Consider the following 22,221-nt stretch of genomic DNA (forward strand, 5'->3'; position numbering starts at 1 on the left):
AACCAGGACTAAACCCAAAACTAAACCTGGAATAGAGCAGGATCAAGCCAAGTCTACATCAGTACTAAACTGGACTCAAACCAGAACTACACCAGGACTAAACCAGGTCTAAACCACAGCTATACCCAAAACAGCTTCTGTTCTTTTCTGTTGCAACACTGGAGTTTCCCCAATGTGACACAAATGATTGTGATGAACCAAGCTGAGATCTGGTTTGGCCCTGGTTTAGATCTGGTTTGGACCTGGTTTAGACCTGGTTTAGACCTGATTTAGACCTAGTTTGGACCTAGTTTGGACCTAGTTTGGACCTGGTTTGGACCTGGTTTGGACCTGGTTTGGACCTGGTTTGGACCTGGTTTGGACCTGGTTTAGACCTGGTTTGGACCTGGTTTGGACCTGGTTTAGACCTGGTTTAGACCTGGTTTAGACCTGGTTTGGACCTGGTTTAGACCTGGTTTGGACCTGGTTGAGACCTGGTTTGGACCTGGTTGAGACCTGGTTTGGCTCTTTCTTGTTCTGTGTTAGGCCTTTTATTTATTTACGCATAACTTTACACATGATTGACAGGTCTGCCTCCTGTCACTCAAACTGTAGGGGCGGGACCAAGTGTGGGAATGTGGGCGTGGTTCACATTTCACACCACGCCTCCTTCCTTTCTGTGCGTCTTTAGCGCGTCTCCGCTCCACTCGCGTATTAACGCACGCGTCTGTCCCCAAACCCCAAACCGAACCGAACTAAACCCGAGTCCAGACCCGAGCCCGAACCCTGGAGCAGCTGTGACGGGACCATAGCGGGACAAAGAGCAGGACAGACCCGAGGAGAGGACAGAGAATGCGGCGGGGATAGCAGCGCTGTAACGGTAACAAAGACTGCGGTTTCTTTGGTTTGAAGCTGTAAAGTGGTTTTCCGGGATCCAAAAGGGCGCTGTTCCGGGTTTTGGGTCGGAACCCAGTCTTTACCCGGATTTGGACTTTGTTTCATGACTTTTGGATTGGTTTGTTTGTGATAGTAGTGCTTTTAAAAGAAGAACAGGGCAAAGAGACAGGGGCATGTGAGACACAGCGATAAGAGCCGAGGAAAGTGACGACATCAGCAAAAAACTGTCAAATAAAGTTAAATAAAGTTATGACGTCATGACCTTATGTTTTATTATAAATAAAGAAAAGCTTAAAATAAACTAAAGTTTAAAAATAGGATCGCGGAACAACGAGATCTGAGAAGGAACCAGAGAGGAAATGATGAAAAGTTAAAAAGAAACCCGAAACCAGGTCTAAACCAGGTCTAAACCAGGACTAAACCAGGTCTAAACCAGGACTAAACCAGGACTAAACCAGGACTAAACCAGGACTAAACCAGGTCTAAACCAGGACTAAACCAGGACTAAACCAGGACTAAACCAGGACTAAACCAGGTCTAAACCAGGACTAAACCAGGACTAAACCAGGTCTAAACCAGGTCTAAACCAGGTCTAAACCAGGTCTAAACCAGGTCTAAACCAGGTCTAAACCAAGGACTAAACAAGGACTGAACGAGGTCTAAACCAGGGACTAAACCAGGTCTAAACTAGGTCTAAATCAGGTCTAAACAAAGGGTTAAACCAGAGACCAAACCAGGAACTAAACCAGGGACTAAGTCTGGTCTAAGCTCGGTCTGAGCCTGGTTTAAACCAGGGACTGGACCCGGGACTGGACCCGGGACTGGACCCGGGACTGGACCCGGGACTGGACCCGGGACTGGACCCGGGACTGTACCAGGGACTGTACCAGGGACAAAGTGAGCAAAAAGAGGAAGTTGAAGAAGTTGAAGTTCATAGAAAGAAGAGGAACAGAGGCCAGAAAGAAAAGCACAACTGAGACAATTGTGCTGAGACTTGGTTTGGACCTGGTTTAGTCCCTGGTTTAGACCTGGTTAGACCTGGGTTACTCCCTGAGTTAGACCTGGTTTAATCCGACTTGGTTTCTTGTTTCTTGTACAGGGGGAAATTCATCAGTACTCAGATTGACATTAGACCTGATGCCCTTCCTTCCTCTGAATAAAACATAATGCTCAGTTTAAGGTTCACACTGCGCAAATTCACACCAATCAGGACTAAACCAGGTCTAAACCAGGTCTAAACCAGGTCTAAACCAGGTCTAAACCAGGTCTAAACCAGGTCTAAACCAGGTCTAAACCAGGTCTACACCAGGTCTACACCAGGTCTACACCAGGTCTACACCAGGTCTACACCAAGTCTACACCAGGACTTTTGGTGCTAGGGGAGAGTGAGACCAGGACTGAACCGAGGACTAAATCAGGATTGAACCCGGACTGAACCTGGACTGAACCCGGACTGAACGAGGACTGGATGAGGACTAAATCAGGACTAAACTAGGACTAAACCAGGACTAAACCAGCTCCAAACTAGCTCCAAAAGTTAACTTAAAAGCATTCTTGAGACTTGAGATGTTAGCTGAAATTAAAAACAGACAAGACAAAAGGAACAATACGTCTTTGTGATTTTAAACACGGCTCAGTGTCACTCATTCAGATTTAGTTTCATGAAAAATGCCCTGTAATTACAGAGATATGAATAAACCAGGTCAAGTAGTCGAGTTAGTCCGGCTTTAGACGGGGTTTAGTCCTGGTTTAGTCCTGGTTCAGTCCTGGTTTAGACCTGGTTCAGTCCTGGTTCAATCCTGGTTCAGTCCAGGTTCAGTCCAGGTTCAGTCCAGGTTCAGTCCAGGTTCAGTCCACGTTCAGTCCACGTTCAGTCCACGTTCAGTCCACGTTCAGTCCACGTTCAGTCCAGGTTCAGTCCTGGTTCAGTCCTGGTTCAGTCCTTGTTCAGTCCAGGTTCAGTCCAGGTTCAGTCCAGGTTCAGTCCTGGTTCAGTCCTGGTTCAGTCCTGGTTCAGTCCTGGTTCAGTCCTGGTTCAGTCCTGGCTTGGATCTAGGCAGAGGATTCATTTAAACAGGATTAGAGATGTTTGAGTTTGGACAGTGGCAGATTCATCGTCCTGGAGACTAAACCCACAAACACTAGAATGCGGGCATCTGACTCAGAGTGACACACAATGCCACAGCATCCAACAGTAATAATGAACGTTTACCACCACATTAAAGCATTAAAACCTTCAGCTTTTTACCATCTAAAAACAATGAAAAATCAAAGGTCCGCTGTCAAAACCAGACGTGGAGAGACTTGACTCATAGACTGTGTAAATAAGTCGACTGAGGGAGTGTGACGTCGCCCTCAGTGCTCCGTCCAAATGAAGCTCAGGGCGACAGTTTATCAGTAGAAAGTGAATTGGAGTCAGAGTCGATGGAGCAGGAAGTTCGCCCATGCTCACTTCCTGTTTGATAAATCCAGTAAATCCAGTGTTGTCTAACCTTAACCCTGTGCTCCTGTAGCTGCATTAGGGACAGGCCTTATCTTACCCTGTATACCACAAGTGTCAAACTCATGGCCCGTGGGCCAAATGCGGCCCGCCAGGTCATTTTATGTGGCCCGTGACAAAGTAAATTAAAAGGTATGACTGTCTTAAAATGTCAGTTAAACAGCCATTTTTTTTCATGTCTATGCAAATCCAAATGCAATATTTTGTAACTTGAATAAGTAATAAATATAGAAATGCCTAATTAACAAGATTAAAACGTAGTGACATTTATCTTACAGTTACATCTGGCCCTTTGAGAGCAACGATTTTGCTGATGTGGCCCTCGGTGAAAATGAGTTTGACGCCCCTGCTGTATACAACAGCACTTTTCTCATTTTGAGGAATAATTTCATGGTTTTATAATGAATTGCAAAAATTGTATCACTCTCATTTATAATAGAATATAAATGTGTCTCAGTGACTCGTGTGTTTCTTTTTCTGTAAAACACTTTGAATCACAGCGCGTGACTTGTGCTATGCTATAATAAACTTGCTTTTCCTGTGAGGGCATCAGGTGTAACTCTCTCGCTTCCTGTGTAACCAGGTGTGCACGGAGTAATCCCGTGTGCATGGCTCTGCAGCGCCGCCTGCTGGTGGGGCTGGGGACCGCCTCCTCGGTCTTTATCGTCTATCTGCTGTGTCTGCGCCTCGACTCTCCGCTCAGTTTTGTCCGGCAAACAGAGACGATCAGGTGAGTCTCAGTCGGTCACAGAGCACAGCAGGACCACTATGACCCTACTGGACGACCGAGGGATTACACAGATATAACGACACATGGAAATATATAAGAAAGTACTACAATTTAATGTTGAAAATCACGTTCTAGTGTCTAAAGAAAGAGTTTTTTACTATCATAGTGGTGTCAGAATCAGCATTAATGTCGTAACGTGCGGATGGACAGAGTTTATTTAGATGAATGTGAAAGACGGTTAGCGGTGCAGGTGGTGAAGGGCTAGGTCGGCGGGTGACGCTCTGGGCCAGGACGGGATGAGCTGGATCAGAGGCACGGGTGGTAGTCCAGGGGGCGACATTCGACAAAAAAACAAGAAAGTCCGACCGAGCGCGAGACGCAAAATACAAAAAATGAGACTGAGCCAAGCTGACGGTGTGATCCACAGCCTCGTCATACTCCCCAGGTGAAGGCTCGATTACTTAATGAAGCGCATGACAACTTAATTCCTGACCAAGACTCGCTCAAGATCAAGATTCATCCCAAAGCTCCTGACACTCAGACACTGAAGGATGCGTCGAATGGAGGGGACAATAAAGTGAACAATAAATCCGACATATTACGTTAATGTTTGATCTCTGTTATGATGCTGTGTCTTTATCACAAATAGACCTGGAGTTGCATTTTGTTTCATTCACACACGTTTAACGCACTATAAAGTTATAAACTACGACACTTGTGGATCATTATGTTATAATTTGGACATTTTACATCACAATATTGATCTGAAACTACTGAAAAGAAATAAAAGAAAACTGCGTAGCCCAATGGGAGCTGACAAACAAAGACTCAACTGTCGATTTTTCGCTTGTACCGAAATGACCCCGTGACTCTGCCGAAACCTACAAGTATCACCGAGAAAATAAAACTGGAGAAGGAAGTGCGTACGCCACAGTGTGAGGTGGAAACGGGGGTAGATCGGAGCGACGACGTCTTGAATACGGGAGAATAAAGATGACTCAAACATGCATGGATCGGTCTAACTACAACGTCAGAGGGTCAATGCGGAAAGTCTGTCTATCGCAGCAGCTTTGTATCAGCACATTGTTCAAAATCTGACCATTTTGACACAGTTTGAGTAAATATTTGCTTTTTTTGTGGCGAGATAAGATTTGGGCGGTGGAGGGTTAAACACAAAAGTCTCAGATAATGAGTAACTGCATGATGTCGTTCTGCTGTTTGCTTAGCTCTCGTTGGTTGAACTGTTGTTAAACTTTTAAAATACCGGAAGTTCAAATCAGCAGCTGCACCTTAAAAAGTTGTTGTTGAAAGTGTTGAAAAGATGCAGTGGTCCCTCGTTTATCGCGGGGGTTATGTTCTAAAAATAATAATTCGCAAAGGTCTAGGTCCACCAGGTCTAAACCAGGTCTAAACCAGGTCTAAACCAGGTCTAAACCAGGTCTAAACCAGGTCTAAACCAGGTCTAAACCAGGTCTAAACCAGGTCTAAACCAGGTCTAAACCAGGTCTAAACCAGGTCCAAAGTTCAAACCTTCGTCGGTGCAGAACACAGTGTTTATATGAATTTATTTATTAGTTTTTCAACACAAGTATGCCTTTTATTTAGTATTTTAGGATCATGTTACAGCATTAAAAGTTTGTTCAGCGCAGATGGGACAAAGCCGACTCTTCAAATCTGTCCCTAACCTTATGTAACCGGTTCATATATATGTTTAATTACACAAAATAGTACTTTTTCTGCGTTTTTCTTTCTTCTTCGTGTGTCCTTTGACTTGCCCCTGGTATAAATCCGAGGTTTGACTGCCGCTTCTTCCCTTTTACAAATCCAGTATTGTGAACAGCGTGAGCTGGACCGACAAATAACGGCACGTGTTCGTACAGTTTAGTATTTTTTTGCGAAACAGATTCAAGGAGAGTGTGTCCAAAAGTTCCCACTGTGTCTCGTGGCTCCTTAGCGCCTCACAAAACAACTACACAACGCACAACTCTGCACCCGACGATTTAGCACCGAGCTAAAAACGAGAAGCGATTCAGTTTGTTTTATTTTTCACAGTAGTCAACGTTACGTAAGACTCACTCATGCACCATCTACACACTCAGCGTTTAAACTACGTACACAAGTGTTTAATGTACACATATTTCTGAAGCACAGTTCTTTCTTTTCTTTTACAAACTGTCCCTGTGTCCATAGCAGTAATAGTAGTATTTGTGTACTTGTACTGCAGTAAATAGCACTTAACTGTCCTACACCTGCTCATTATTCATTACTGAAGTACAGGTGTAGCACGGATCACGGGGAGGATTTCAAATATTAAGCTGTGTATCTTTGTTTAACGCTAAGGAAAAGACTCGATACTCGATACCGATTACGATACCGCAATGATAATAAATACTTTTTTTTTTTATCGGGAGAATGTGATTTTCAACATTACATTCGTTAAACTTTTCAGGAAAGGTTCATTTTTGTCCTGTGAATGTGACTTTTTTAGTATCGACACCTGCTCAAATGAGTATCTAGTATCGATACAAGTTTTAATGTCGCTTGGTGTTTGATTTTTTTTCTCAATACGACAACATACGACATTTTGAAGTACGATATTTTGCTGTAGAAAAATACCTCAAACGATAATGCTGAAAGTACTTTATACCACTGACACAAGAGACCACTAAATGTGAAGTATTTTTCAAACCAAAGCTCAAATTTGAAGTTCAATACTACAAAAATTGGGAAAACAAATCCCTGCAGTGCAAAGAAAAGTTACATGTGACATTGAGCCTGAATACGTCTGGTTTTCTATTACGGTAAATATTGAGCGTTAAGTCGATATATTAATTGTCATAACAGGCCTAAATACATTTTAAGAACAGTAACAATGTCAGTGATACTTGATGTCAATATAAATTTAAGTTTTACCCCAATCGAGAGGCAATTTGTGAAGAAAACTTGAGAAATATGTTGAAAGTTACAGGTAAAGTAGAGTCGTCTATTGTAGAGAGTTCGCAGGTTTGACCCAATTTACACAAGAAACGCATTTTTCTGATACTTTTAAACATGATTTCAACTAAATAAAAGTGTTTTCTTGTCAAAATGTCTCTGTGCATTAGAGGCGGTTTGGTCACAGGTTGTACACTACGGTTGCGAGATAAAGTAAAATTTTAAACCTAAAAAATGGCCAAACTGGGGAAAAAAATAATAAATTAAAGGTGAGATATTCAATATTCAACTGCAATATCTTCAAAAGTAGTATCGAAACTAGATACTCATTTGAACAGTCACATTCACAGGACAGAAATGAACCTTTTCTGAATAGTTTTAGATTGTTCTTGAGCTGTATTTATTTTATTTTATTTTATTTTATTAGTTTATTTGAAGGGACAGTGTGCAAAAAAAACATTAATAGATGCTATCAGAACAAGTATAAGACAAAGGACCATCAACTCTCGCTTCAATTCACTTTCTATTGAAAAAACCTCACCCCTCTGTGTAACTGCTGCTGTCAGACTTTTATTTCATTTGTTCCTAAATCAGATAGTAACATTAATAACAGACCCGTCGGTAGCCTTGTTTTCCCCGAGGCCGCTCCTTCTAACGTTAGTAATAGGTTTGGTTGACAGCATTGCTAAGCGCCTTGCCAAACGAGCGGTGCTGTGCTGCTGCTAAACTACAGTTGCTATGGTTAAATTTTAATCAGTATGGAAATTTTATGAGGTTTTCAAACAGACACTTTGACCCTGTGATAAACTTCCTTGGAAATGTTGTTCCTTTCGCCGTAAGTGATGCCTTGCAGTTGATTTTTATTAACATTTCCTGGGGGTGTGATGCTAAATGTAGGCACTGCCCTGTCTGAAGCTTGATTATACTTTAACCTGAGCTTTGTTTTAACACAATCTGACCATAAAGAACTTACTTAGCTGGAACTACAACTCATGACCTGATTTGCTCTCCCTCTCAAATAGCATTAGTGACAAGCTAGCTAACATTATCTGACAGTTTTCCTCAGCTTTTTGTTGAAAATCGAACTCCTAAACAGAACCACGAACGCTCAGATCGATCACAAACTCCTGAAAATGTGCTCTTTAAATCCATTTTGTGTATTTTCTCAGGCGATCTTAAAGCTTTTTTGGCTGTGTTTTGCTCATGTGTGCAGTTTGTGTCTCCGTGGTAACTGCTGAACATTCTGCCATAGTGATACATGTAAACACCCCCTGCGTGACGTCACTGTGATGTATCAATAGTCCACAATTTGGCATGAAACTGCATGAAATCTCCATGGAAAATGTACAGTTTTAACTTTCTATTCAAATTAAGAGTTTTCCAGGAGACGTGCCACCTCCAGAAAGTTACATACTGTTGCTTTAAACACCTAATAAAAAGTGCCTGTCTTTTATTAGTCAGTTCATTTTGTGTTTTTCTTTTTCAGTTTTGGCGTGAATTCTGTAGAACACTCTTTCTCCAAATGGCTACAAAAACTTTCACCAGAGCATCTGAAGGAGACGAACAAGGAGACGAACAAGGAGACGAACAAGGAGACGAACAAGGAGACGAACAAGGAGACGAACAAGGAGACGAACAAGGAGACGAACAAGGAGACGAACAAGGAGGCGAGGAAAGGAAACGAGGTTGCATTTCAGGATGGCACTGAAGACGCCAGTACTGCAAACGCAAAGGACAAAAGTACTACAAGTAATGGTACTGAAAAAAATACGACAGTAAAACCAACCACTCCAACATTCACTACTCCAGCCGGGGCCAGAACTACCACTAAACCGGGATTTAACCAGACTACACCAGGATCTGAACCAGAACCTAAACCAGAACCTAAACCAGAACCTAAACCAGAACCTAAACCAAGACCCACCGAGCCCCCGTTCATAGGAGACTCATACTACAGCGAAGAACATCCTCCTCTGACGGTGAGTTTGATTTTTATTTGGCGCTGGTGCATTGTGGGAGTTGTAGTTTACACCGTCTAAACCAGGACCAGGAGCCGAGGGCTGTTTCAGGGAGGGCATCTGGTTTAGAGACATCGTTTGGCAAGAAATATGACGTCATGAACCTTTTAGACATAAGTAAAACCGACCAACACGGTACACTATTCCACCAGGTTTGTTTCTAGTTCGTTCTGTAGGTTTCTGTGATTCTATAGCATTAATTTCCCATGTATTTGAGTGAAAGCCGTAGCCTGTTGGAAAATCGAGGATGATTTACCTGTGCAGCCAGAAACGCACACTTTGACAAAACTTTACAAAGACAAATGGGCCTGGAGCGATGTCCGAGTCAAAACAAACATGGCGGCTAATGTGAAAAAGCTGGAATAAATGACACAATCTACAATGGAAGCACCAAACTCTTATTTCTCTCAGATAAAGGAAGTTTTATATTTTGTTCTGAATGATAAACCTATAGAGTATTTGAGAGACACGTGATACAAATTAATGTCTGTCACCCTTTCTAGTCCGATTACTTCTAGATTCTAAAGGATGTAGAAGGGAAATAGTTTTTTTTTAAATTAAATTAAGGTTTGCGTTTGTCACAAATATGCAACACCGGGTCACAAAGAACCAAACGAGGCTATGATGTATTCCAGTAGTTTTCAAATACACAATACAATACATCAATGCATATATATTTGTGTATAAAATTCCATCTACAAAAGTATTCCAGTTCTGGTTTAGTCTTTTTTCAGTCTGGTTATTAAAGATAAACATGTAGCATCCATCATTTCAAGAGCAGAAAAATGGGTTTCGATGCAGTTTCTTGGTTACAGAAACAGAAGTAGGGCTGGATACTGTTTGATTTTTTCTGCGATACCAGCACCTTAATGATACCTGCTTTTAGCTACCAGTTCCTTTTCAGTTCTTGAAATATGTTTTGACAATGTTAACTCACATTGTAAAATATAATACTAGGCCAGGGGCGTCAAACTCATTTTCACAAAGGGCTGCATCAACAAAATGGTCACTCTCAAAGGGCCAGATGTAACTAACTGTAAGATAAATGTCACTAAATGTAACCAAATTTAATGTAAAATAAACGCAACTACTTTTGAATCGTGTTAATTAACTGTTTCTATATTTATTATTTATTCAAGTTACAAATATTGCATATGGATTTGCATAGATATGAAAAAATTGCTGTTTAACTGTGTATCTAATGATAACCTGACATATTAAAACACCTTTTAATTTACTTTGTCACGGGCCACATAAAATGATGTGGCGGGCCGCATTTGGCCCACGGGCCTTGAGTTTGACATACGTGTACTAGGCTGTAGATGTTCAGTTACAACTCAAAACAAATGTATAAGCAAATGAACCAGAGTTGCAGCTCAGGGCACACTATTTCTTCAGCTGTTCTGTTTTACCGGTAAAATGACACGTTTGGACACGCGTAGAGCCGTGTCAAAACATAAGTGCAGTTTGACTCGTTAAATAAACCTGTATTGTATCTATTGGCTTATTGACGCGAGTATTTAAAGTCAAGGAACCAAATGAACTTTAGTTTTTCGGTGCTAGTGCTTACGAGATTTTTTCGTTAAGCGCCGACCTGGAATGGACTTTCAGGAAAAAATGCGACACAGCCTTATTTTGTAGTCCAAATGAAGGAAAAATCACCATTCAGATATTTTGTTATGTAGTGGGAAATAATTCACATGTCAATACGGTAAAACTAGTATCGAAACTAGATACTCATTTGAGCAGAGATCGATTTTAAAAAAGTGGACACAGAGGGATTACACAGATTTAAGGCCACAAGGGAATAGAAAAGAAAGTACTGCCATTTAAAGTTGAAAATCACATTCTATTGTCTAAAGAAAGATTGTTTATTGTATGCGTGCATCAGATTCAATATTGAGCATCAAGTCTTTTAGTTAATATCCATTAGAGTTTGATATTTTAGTATCGTGACACCAGGCATCAAGGGATTAGATCCAGTTGAGATCTTGGATTAAATCAGCTCCAGACCAATTCCAGACACTTTATTTAAATTTCTCTAGTGTTTTCAGGATCTCTAGAAAAGTGAATAATGATTGTGTTGTTGTTGTTGTTGTTGTTGTTGTTGTTGTTGTTGTTGTAGTTGTACTTTTGTTGGTTTTAAACTTTGTCTCTCGGTTCCAGAGCTGTCCCCTCAGCATCCGTAAACTGGTCTCACAGACGGACTTTGGGACCCGGTTTAGACCTGATGTCCCAGTCCTCCAGTGGTCCAAACACCTGAGTCAAGACCAGTACGAGAGACTCAAGCAGTACCCAGGGGCGCACGGCTGGGGCGGACTCAGCTATCAGAGTGAGAACCGGGACGGGACCAGGACGGGACCAGGACGGGACCAGGACGGGACCAGGACGGGACCAGGACGGGACCAGGACGGGACCAGGACGGGACCAGGACGAGACCAGGACTAGACCAGGACTAGACCAGGACTAGACCAGGACTAGACCAGGACTAGACCAGGACTAGACCAGGACTAGACCAGAACCAGAGCAGGATTCAGCTACAAGAGTGAGAACCAAGACCGGGACTGAACCAGGGACTGAACCAGGGACTGAACCAGGGACTGAACCAGGGACGGGACCAGGACGGGACCAGGACGGGACCAGGACGGGACCAGGACGAGACCTGTACCAGAACCAAACCAGGATTCAGCTACAAGAGTGAGAACCAGGACGAGACCAGGACGAGACCAGGACGAGACCTATACCAGAACCAGACCAGGATTCAGCTACAAGAGAGAACCAGGACTAGACCAGGACTAGACCAGGACTAGACCAGGACTAGACCAGGACTAGACCAGGACTAGACCAGGACTAGACCAGTACCAGAACCAGAGCAGGATTCACCTACAAGAGTGAGAACCAAGACAGGGACTGAACCAGGGACTGAACCAGGGACTGAACCAGGGACTGAACCAGGGACGGGACCAGGACGGGACCAGGACGGGACCAGGACGGGACCAGGACGGGACCAGGACTAGACGAAGACTCATCAGAGGCGTCTCATTTGCTTTTGTTGGTTGTTGTTGTTTTTCTTATTCATGGATCATTTGCATAGAGTTCAAAGCGTGTGCGTCACTTTCACAGAATTCACTTTGACTTTGGGATCAATGCAAATGTTTTAAATATATCAAGTTATACAAATGTAAGATAAACTAACCTTTTAATATATAAAGTTGGAGGTAGCACCTGGATGATTCCATGAAAAAAGGAAGTTAAAACCACACGAGCATTTATGTTCCTGTTTAGGTGTTTTATTGTGTGTTTTATATATAAAAAATTTTTAAAAATCAACAAAAGGTGAGAGTGACTGAAAAACTGTTGGCTAATGCTAATGTGTGCCTGTAATTATATGTGTGAGAGACTTGTTTAACAGTATAAATCAGCTCACCCGGTCCAGTTCCTACTCAGCTCTTTCTGGTCAGGCTGTGTTAAAACAAAGCTCAGATTAAAGTCTATCAGAGCTTCAGACAGAGCAGTGCCTACAGTTAGCTTCACAACCCCAGAGAATGTTGTTGATCAGCTGCAAAATATCAATGTAGTTTTCATATTTATTCTGATCGTACATTTCTGTCCCCAGCTCTTCTAGACACGCTCTCTGCTCTGGACTCCCCCGTCTCGGGCCTGCTCCTGGACGACCTCCCATTGCGCCTGAACGCCTCGCAGTGCGTCCGGTGCGCCGTCGTCGGCAACGGAGGAATCCTCAAAGACTCACACAAGGGCCCAGAGATAGACCAGCACCACTATGTGTTCAGGTAAGACCGTGTTTAGACCGTGTTTAGACCGTGTTTAGACCGTGTTTAGACCGTGTTTAGACCGTGTTTAGACCGTGTTTAGACCGTGTTTAGACCGTGTTTAGACCGTGTTTAGACCGTGTTTAGACCGTGTTTAGACCGTGTTTAGACCGTTTTTAGACCGTGTTTAGACCGTTTTTAGACCACGTTTAGACCACGTTTAGACCACGTTTAGACCGCGTTCTGTCCTGGTTCTGTCCTGGTTCTGTCCTGGTTCTGACCCGGTCCTGGTTCTCCTGTAGGACTAATGGAGCGATCATCAAAGGTTTTGAGCAGGACGTTGGCTCTAGGACGACTCACTACACGTTCTCCACCAACACTCTGAGGAACTCTCTGAGGAGCTACGGAGGAGCGGGGTACAGCAAACCGCCACAGAGCAAGGTATTACTACAGACCGAAATACTTTTACTACTCCTACTACTACTACTTAGGAGCGGGGTGCAGAGGAAGGCCGGAGCAAGGTACTTTTACTAATAATACTACTGCAAATACTACTACTGTAAGTGCAGAGGAGGAGCAGAGTACAGCAGACCAACATAGAGAAAAGTACTACTACCACAACTACTACTGCAAATACTACTACTACTGATACTAGTGCTTTTGTTGTATTTAATATATTTCTCATTAATGATATACTTTTTTATCAGGAGACCCGCTACATTTTCCTCCCGGACCACGACAGAGACTATTTGCTCATGAAGGCAGCAGCAACACACTCCCGAGTCCAGAGTGGCCCTGAAAGCAACATCGAGTAAGAACCACATTTACACACACACACAGACGATGCTCACTTCCTGTTAGGAGCGCGGCGGTTAACGGGGTAGCTATGTCCATTTATATATACAGTTTGAGTTGAACACATGACACAATCATAAGGAAAATGTAAAAAAAAAAAAAAAAGATCCAAAGTCCTGACATGAATCTTTTAAATCTCACCTCTCCCTGTGGTGTTCTGTTTCAGCCCGGCCCAGTTCTTTGGCGCTGACGTGACGAAGGAGAAACTCAAGATGTACCACCCCGACTTCATCAGATACCTCAGGAACAGGTGAGAACTTTACCTGTACCACCTTTACCTGAGAACATGTAGAACGTAGAACCTAAGGAACAGGTCAGAATGTAGATGAACCACAATATAAAGAACTACAGTATGTCTCACCTGAGAACTTGAACCTGCAGCTTTACCTGAGAATATATACACGTGGAACACGTGAGAACTTTCCAGCCCACAGGAACACGTGAGAACTTTCCAGCCCACATAATGTTCTGATCTCGTCCAGGTTTGAGTCCAGGTTTGAGTCCAGGTTTGGGTCCAGGTTTGGGTCCAGGTTTGGGTCCAGGTTTGGGTCCAGGTTTGGGTCCAGGTTTGGGTCCAGGTTTGGGTCCAGGTTTGGGTCCAGGTTTGGGTCCAGGTTTGGGTCCAGGTTCGGGTCCAGGCGACGGTCCAGGCGACAGTCCAGGCGACAGTCCAGGCGACAGTCCAGGCGACAGTCCAGGCGACAGTCCAGGCGACAGTCCAGGCGACAGTCAGGCGACAGTCCAGGCGACAGTCCAGGCGACAGTCCAGGCAACTTCTTGTTAAACCTTCTCCTCTCTGCAGGTTCCTCCGATCGAACGCTCTGAAAACCAAATACAAGAACATCTACAGACCCTCCACTGGAGCTGTGATGCTGTTGGCTGTTCTGCACTCATGTGACCAGGTACTAGACCAGGACTGGACGGGGGACTGGGCGGAGGACTGGACGGGGGACTGGACGGGGGACTGGACGGGGGACTGGGCGGGGGACTGGGCGGGGGACTGGGCGGGGGACTGGACGGAGGACTGGACAGGGGACTGGGCAGGGAACTGGAGCAACTCGCTCTAAACCCGGTCTCTTGTGTTCCAGGTGAGTGCGTACGGCTTCATGACTCCAGACTACATGAAATACTCGGATCATTACTATGATAAATCCTTCCACCCTGTCGGATTCTTCATAAACCACGACCTGCGTTTGGAGATGTCGCTATGGCAACAGCTCCACCAGGCGGGCCTCATACACCTGTACATGCACCAAGAAACAAGCCCAAATGAGGTCTGAACCAGGACCGAAAATCAGGACCGAACCACAACCGCACAATCTTTGGATCCTTTGAATGTCCTTTTGGCAACAGTCCATCAGCCTGATAAATACAAATGCACCAAGAACCAGGTCTGAATTCTAGACCTGCAAGTCTGGTCCAGAGTCCAAGACCACAACCAAAGACCGACAAATGGTTCAGTCCAGTCCTGGTTTAATCCAGTTTAATTTCAGTCTGAGTTTAGTCTAGTTTGTGTTTATCTCCTCGTATTTCCACTCCTTTTATTTATTCTTTTATTTAAGTGTTTTTCGAGCGGCTTCACAAATTCTGCAGAAAGCCACTAATCCTATGTCATTGTTCCTTTTTGTTTGTGTTATATTTAATGATTACTTTTAAAGTGTAAAAGTTTCAGAAGATGCAGAGATGCTAACGGTGATCAGCTCTGAACCTGTGATTTTTGGATTTTCATGAAGGAATTCAGTCCCAGACACATTTATTTATCTTTTTTTTAGTTTAAACGATGCAGAAATCTCTTTTCAGTGTATATTTTGCACATAACTGTTTTTATTTTACGTGTTTAAAGCTTTTATGAGCTGCATTTATCTGCACTCGTTTGATCACAGTGGACTAAACTGGAGTTATAGGATATTGCAAAAAACTGTTTTAGAAGTGGTTTAGACTGTTTAATTGTGGTTTAGTCTTGATTTAGACCTGGTTTAGACCTGGTTTAGACCTGGTTTAGACCTGGTTTAGACCTGGTTTAGACCTGGTTTCGTTCTGGTTTAGACCTGGTTTAGACCTGGTTTAGACCTGGTTTACAGTCTTAAGTCCCGGTCAGATCTTGTTCCTCTAAATGTCAGTGGAACAGTTGACTGTAAGCTGAGCTCATAAAGCTTCCATTAAGATCTGGGTCCAGTCCGGGATTTGGTTTAAGTTCTGGTTTAGTTCTGGTCCCTGGAGAGAAACTGGAGTCAAGTCTAAACAATACAGAGACCAGAGCGAAAGGAAAAGGCAAAAGCAGGGCTAAAGCAGGACTAGACCTGAACCAGGACTGAACCAGGACTGAACCAGGACTGAACCAGGACTGAACCAGGACTGAACCAGGACTGAACCAGGACTAAACCAGGACTAAACCAGGACTAAACCAGGACTAAACCAGGACTAAACCAGGACTAAACCAGGACTAAACCAGGACTAAACCAGGACTAAACCAGGACTAAACCAGGACTAAACCAGGACTAAACCAGGACTACTACCATGTCCAGTTATGTTTAACAAAGTGCTTATTTGGTCTGATTCTTTTATGTTAAGTGCCTTGTATTTTTTCGCTGTTTGGGACAAATTCTTGCCACACTTTGCCATTTTGTGCCTTATTTATTTCAAAATTTAAAATTAAATGAAAACCACTCTAGCTCTGTTTGTGCCTCTGGATTCCTGCAGAAACCAAAGACGTTTCAGGGACAAACCTCACTCCAATGTTTAGTATTTGGGGAAAATTGTGCAATTTGTAAGTTTGTAAGTTGTAAGTTTTTATAGCCAAAATATAAACTGTGATTTTAAATGATGTTTCTGACTCATTTGTGCAACTTTAAAATAACAGACACCTCGTTTTTGTGAAGTTTTGTATATTTATGGAGAATTGTCATGTGGGCGGAGACTTGCTCATTGTTTTTATTACTTAAGAATGTTTTTCGGGAGATTTCTCATTATGAGTGGCTTGCCTCTTCATAGATCCGATCTGTAACCTGGCCTGCCATCAATCGCTTATGTCCATGGACTGTGGAACATTTCAGGTAAAGACATACACTCACCTGAAGGATTATTAGGAACACCATACTTATACAGTGTTTGACCCCCTTTCGCCTTCAGAACTGCCTTAATTCTATGTGGCATTGATTCAACAAGGTGCTGATTCATTCTTTAGAAATGTTGGCCCATATTGATAGGAGCATCTTGCAGTTGATGGAGATTTGTGGGATGCACATCCAGGGCACGAAGCTCCACCACATCCCAAAGATGCTCTATCGGGTTGAGATCTGGTGACTGTGGGGGCCATTGTAGTACAGTGAACTCATTGTCATGTTCAAGAAACCAATTTGAAATGATTGGAGCTTTATGACATGGTGCATTATCCTGCTGGAAGTAGCCATCAGAGCATGGGTACATGGTGGTCATGAAGGGATGGACATGGTCAGAAACAATGTTCAGGTAGCCCATGGCATTTAAACGATGCCCAATTGGCACTAAGGGACCTAAAGTGTGCCAAGAAAACATCCCCCACACCATTACACCACCACCACCAGCCTGCACAGTGGTAACAAGGCATGATGGATCCATGTTCTCATTCTGTTTACGCCAAATTCTGACTCTACCATTTGAATGTCTCAACAGAAATCGAGACTCATCAGACCAGGCAACATTTTTCTAGTCTTCAACTGTCCAATTTTGGTGAGCTCGTGCAAATTGTAGCCTCTTTTTCCTATTTGTAGTGGAGATGAGTGGTACCTGGTGGGGTCTTCTGCTGTTGTAGCCCATCCGCCTCAAGGTTGTGCGTGTTGTGGCTTCACAAATGCTTTGCTGCATTCCTCAGTTGTAACGAGTGGTTATTTCAGTCAACTTTTCTCTTCTATCAGCTTGAATCACTCGGCCCATTCTCCTGACCTCTAGCATCAACAAGGCATTTTCGCCCACAGGACTGCCGCATACTGGATGTTTTTCCCTTTTCGCACCATTCTTTGTAAACCTTAGAAATGGTTGTGCGTGAAAATCCCAGTAACTGAGCAGATTGTGAAATACTCAGACCGGCCCGTCTGGCACCAACAACCATGCCACGCTCAAAATTGCTTAAATCACCTTTCTTTCCCATTCTGGCATTCAGTTTGGAGTTCAGGAGATTGTCTTGACCAGGACCACACCCCTAAATGCATTGAAGCAACTGCCATGTGATTGGTTGATTAGATAATTGCATTAAGGAGAAATTAAACAGGTGTTCCTAATAATCCTTTAGGTGAGTGTAGATTGACCATAAAGGCAAGAAGGAGCCAAAGGAGCGGAGCCGGAGGAGCGGAGCCGGAGGAGCGGAGCCGGAGGAGCGGAGCCGGAGGAGCGGAGCCGGAGGAGCGGAGCCGGAGGAGCGGAGCCGGAGGAGCGGAGCCGGAGGAGCGGAGCCGGAGGAGCAGCAACTTTTTACGTGGTTGAAGTTTCATATTTTCTATCCTCGTCCTCGTCTCTCAAGGAGACCAGGACATTAGAACCACCATCTCGACACATCACACCCTGAATGTGTCATTGTGAAAACTACTCCACCCTCCCCTGCTCCTCCTCTCTACGCTGTTCCTCCACCCTCACTTGTTCCTCCCTTCTCCTCTGTTCCTCCCCCTCCTCTCATCCTCGACTCACAGTTTAGGGTTTCAAACTATTAGCATAAAGTCATATTTAATCCATCCTCTTTTGTGTCACACTGAACCTAAACCAGGACATTTAAAGTTCCCATGTTTTAACCATAGACCAGGACTAAACCGGGCCTAAACCGGGACTAAACCAGGACTAAACCGGGACTAAACCGAGCCTAAACCAGGTCTGAACCAGGTCTGAACCAGGTCTGAACCAGGTCTGAACCAGGTCTGAACCAGGTCTGAACCAGGTCTGAACCAGGACTTTTCCGGCCTCAGGCTGCCTCTACCTCCTCCTCCTCTTCTTCCTTCCTCCTCATTCTCTCAGAGTAAACACACTCCGTCCGTTTCTAGGGAAAATTGTGGCTAAAATACCAAGTACTGTTTACCTCAAAGGAGTGCCTAAAAGAAACCCTCAGATCTGGTTATGATCCTGGTCTGGAGTACCTAAAGGACCCTCCAGATCTGGTTATGATCCTGGTCTGGAGTACCTCGCTGGGGGATTTTTGTGCATGTTCAACTGAGAGGACGAAACCAAACATGAGGCGTCTGCACCAAGAGATGACAGAAAGAGGGAGAGAAGGAGGTAGAGACATAGGAAGAGAGAGGGAGAGAGAAGGAGAGAGGGGGTAAAAGCATGGAGGGAGAGAGAGGGAGATGGGGGAGAGAGGTAGAGAGAGAGGGGGAGAGAGAAGAGAAAAAGAGGAGAGTGAAGGATCGAGAGAGGGATAGAGAGAATGGAAAGCTACGGAGAGGAAAGAGGAGGGAGAGGAAGTGAGAAGGAGAGAGAAAAATGGAGAGGAGAGAGAGGAAGAGAGAAACAAAAAGAGAGGGATAGAGAGAATAGAAAGCTGTAGAGAGGAAAGAGGGAGAGAAAAAGGGAGAGGGGGAGAAAGAGGGAGAGAGATGAGAGAGGGGGAAAGGGGAGAGAGATAGAAGGACAGAGAGAGGAAGATGGGGAGAGAGCGAGAGGGGGAAGAGGTAGAGAGAGAGAAGAGAATAAGAGGAGAGAGAAGGATAGAGAGGGAGAGAGAGAGTAGAAAACTGTAGAGAGGGACAGAGACAAAAGGGACATGCCATCCAGGAATGAAGTCATGGGGCATTAAAGAGAGAGGGTGAGAGAAAGGAAAAAAAGAGGAATAGAGGGAGTGGAGAGGTAGAAAGGAAAAGAAGAGAGGGGGGCAGAGAGAGAGAGGAAATGATGGTTGAGTTTTTGGCTGGACTCAGACTTAAGGGAGGCTCCCAAACAACATAATGTAACACATGTGTCTGTCTCTCACACTCGTGCACGCTCACACCCACGTGCACGCGCGCGCGCACACACACACACACACACACACACACACACACACACACATCCACGTGCGCACACTCTGTCACACACACACAGGCGCATAGAGGGAGGTGCATGCTGGGAAATGTATCGTGTAAAAACAACAAGATTCTCCGTAAATACAAGGCTCGGAGAAAAGAGGAGACGTGGACACTGCTCCTCCTTAAACTGGGAAACTGACAATTTAAAGCCTTCTTCAGGAACTTTACTAGAACTCGATACTCGATAGAATGTGATTTTAAACATGAAATGCTACTTTTTTATATATATATATTAGGCCTTATTTCTGTGTTTCCATGTAGATCCATCGTGGTCCATGGGCATATACTGGTCTATGTGCTCTTATACTTACACTTTTAAAGCTATTCAGGAACTTTTTTAGCATCAATACCTGCTCAAATGATTATCTAGTTTTGATACTTGTTTTAGTATTGATTAGTATCTGATTTTTTTTATACTTTTGACAACCCAATCTGGTACAGTCAGTCTATATTTGACTCTGTTTCTTGTAGGAGGTCCCGTCTCTGGTCTCCGGGGTGACACAGCACCTTTACGCCCCGCCCCGCCCATGCCCCGCCCACACCCCCATCAGAGGAACCTTTTCTGTCAGACATTGAACATAGAAGATTCAGATGTTATAATTTGGACATTTTAAATCACAATATTGATATAAATGACGTCCACGTGTACGGGAAGTGGGCGTGGACCAGTGGACGTGAAAACAGGGAAAGATGGAGCAATTATGTTTTAAATATGGGAGAATTAAGATGACTCAAATGTGCACGGATCACAACTTCACTACTGCGTTTTCTCGTCTTAAGACCCACTTTTACTCTCTGGGTTTTAACTCTGCGTGAGTCGTATGGTCCTCTGTCTTTTATTGATTTGTTCCTATTGATTTTATTTGCTTGTTTTATTGGATTTTATTGTTTTTTTTGGTAAAACAATAAAAAAAACAATAAAACAATGACCAATAAAACAATATTGTTTTATTGGTAATTGTTTTATTGCTTTTATATACATATTCATTATTTTCATTTTGCTATTTGATTTTAGTCTAAATGTTGATTTATTTAACTAGTTTTTATTTATAATGTATTTGTGCAGCACTTTGGAAACTGCATTTGTTTGTGAAATGTGCTATTTAAATAAAGTGGATTGGAACAAAGAGAAGGAAACAACTATAACACGGTTAAAAGCTCTGAAAAGTTTATTTTGCAGAAAAGGTCTGTGTTAAGGTGATCAAAGTGTTTTACAATCAAAACAAAACATTATAAAGAGATAAAACGTCATTTTAAACTGATTTAAGGTAAACTTTCTGAAATAGAACTAGAGAAAAGAGAGAAAGAAAGAAGGGGAGAGTAGAGAGAAAAGAGGGAGGGATAGAGAGGAGGGAGAGGAGAAAAGAGGGAAAGAGCATGAGAAGGGAGGTATAAAGAGAGAGAAGATGGAAAAAGAGTGAGTGGAGAGCTGCAGAGGAAAAGAAGGAAGAGAGGGACAGATAGAGGGGAGAGAGAGAGGGAGAAAGAGGAAGGAAGGAAGGATCGAAGGAAATGATGGCGCAGTTTTGGTTTAAAAAAAAAAAAAAAGCCAAGGACTACTACTACTACTACTACTACTAATATAAATAAATAAAAGTGAATTGAAACGTTTTCGTGCTGTGAGATGTAAAGCCCCAGTAACTTTTAGGCCAAGAAAAGACACAAATAATAAGTTGTTGTTGTTGTTGTTGTTGTTGTTGTTGTCGTCGTCGTCGTCGTCGTCGTCGTCGTCGTCGTCGTCGTCGTCGTCGTCGTCGTCGTCGTCGTCGTCGTCGTCGTCGTCGTCGTCGTCGTCGTCGTCGTTGCTATGGTTTTATCTTTCCATGGAGTCATGCAGGTGACTCTCCACCACCAGAAAGTTACACACTTAATAAAATAAAATGTCATTTACATTCTGAAATGTTGTATTGATATTTTGCACTGACATCACACTTGGGGGAGGGGGTTCAACATGTACGTCTATGGCAGAATGAGTGGCCGTTACCATGGTGACACAACGCACACATTAACAAACATTGTCAAAAACGTTTTAAGACCGTGTGAAAACTTAAGACAAAATAGAAAATGAATTTAAACAGCACATTTTCAGGAGCCTGTGATGAATACGAGCGTTTATGGTCCTGTTCACGTGATGTTTTAAAGAGAACTTCAGCAAAAACGGTTCAATTCAATTTATTTTTGTAAAGCCCAAAATCACAACAGCAGTCGCCTCTTAGGGCTGAACATGAGAAAAGATTTAATCAACAGAAAGTTACAAAATCAGCAAGAGAAACGAACGAGAAACAGACGAGCAAATCAATCAACAGAAAACAAGCAAATAGAGAAGTGTCCCAGAACATCCCCTGTCCTTAGACTGTCCTTCTCAACAAGGAAAAACAAAAAAAAAAAAATGGAAAAAGAAAAACCTCGAGGAGAGTGACTAACTGAAAAACTGTTGATTAACGCTGGCTAACTTATGACTGTAATGTTATTTGAGAGTGACTTGTTTAACAGCACAAATCAGCAAAACAGA

At 43.3% G+C, this 22,221-nt stretch overlaps 1 protein-coding gene across 1 annotated transcript; it reads left to right on the plus strand.

Moving 5' to 3' along the window:
• The first annotated feature begins 661 nt into the window (after positions 1-661).
• st6galnac (ST6 (alpha-N-acetyl-neuraminyl-2,3-beta-galactosyl-1,3)-N-acetylgalactosaminide alpha-2,6-sialyltransferase) lies at positions 662-16,501 on the plus strand. Its single transcript, XM_033984591.2, has 10 exons — positions 662-859; positions 3,960-4,106; positions 8,527-9,019; positions 11,225-11,390; positions 12,675-12,849; positions 13,131-13,269; positions 13,536-13,639; positions 13,850-13,933; positions 14,486-14,585; positions 14,772-16,501. The coding sequence occupies exons 2-10, from the start codon at positions 3,985-3,987 to the stop codon at positions 14,961-14,963; spliced, it is 1,575 nt and encodes a 524-aa protein (XP_033840482.1). The 5' UTR covers positions 662-859; positions 3,960-3,984; the 3' UTR covers positions 14,964-16,501.
• Positions 16,502-22,221: the final 5,720 nt, after the last annotated feature.

Source organism: Periophthalmus magnuspinnatus, chromosome 19, assembly GCF_009829125.3.
Source record: "Periophthalmus magnuspinnatus isolate fPerMag1 chromosome 19, fPerMag1.2.pri, whole genome shotgun sequence".
NCBI lineage: Eukaryota > Metazoa > Chordata > Actinopteri > Gobiiformes > Gobiidae > Periophthalmus > Periophthalmus magnuspinnatus.

What these genes read in the sequence shown, in the direction of transcription:
- st6galnac (XM_033984591.2), top strand. Translation starts at nt 3,985, where the DNA reads ATGGCTCTGCAGCGCCGCCTGCTGGTGGGGCTGGGGACCGCCTCCTCG. An exon ending in CGGCAAACAGAGACGATCAG is followed by an intron (nt 4,107 to 8,526) that starts GTGAGTCTCAGT and finishes TTTCTTTTTCAG; the next exon opens with TTTTGGCGTGAATTCTGTAG. An exon ending in TTCTGCACTCATGTGACCAG is followed by an intron (nt 14,586 to 14,771) that starts GTACTAGACCAG and finishes CTTGTGTTCCAG; the next exon opens with GTGAGTGCGTACGGCTTCAT.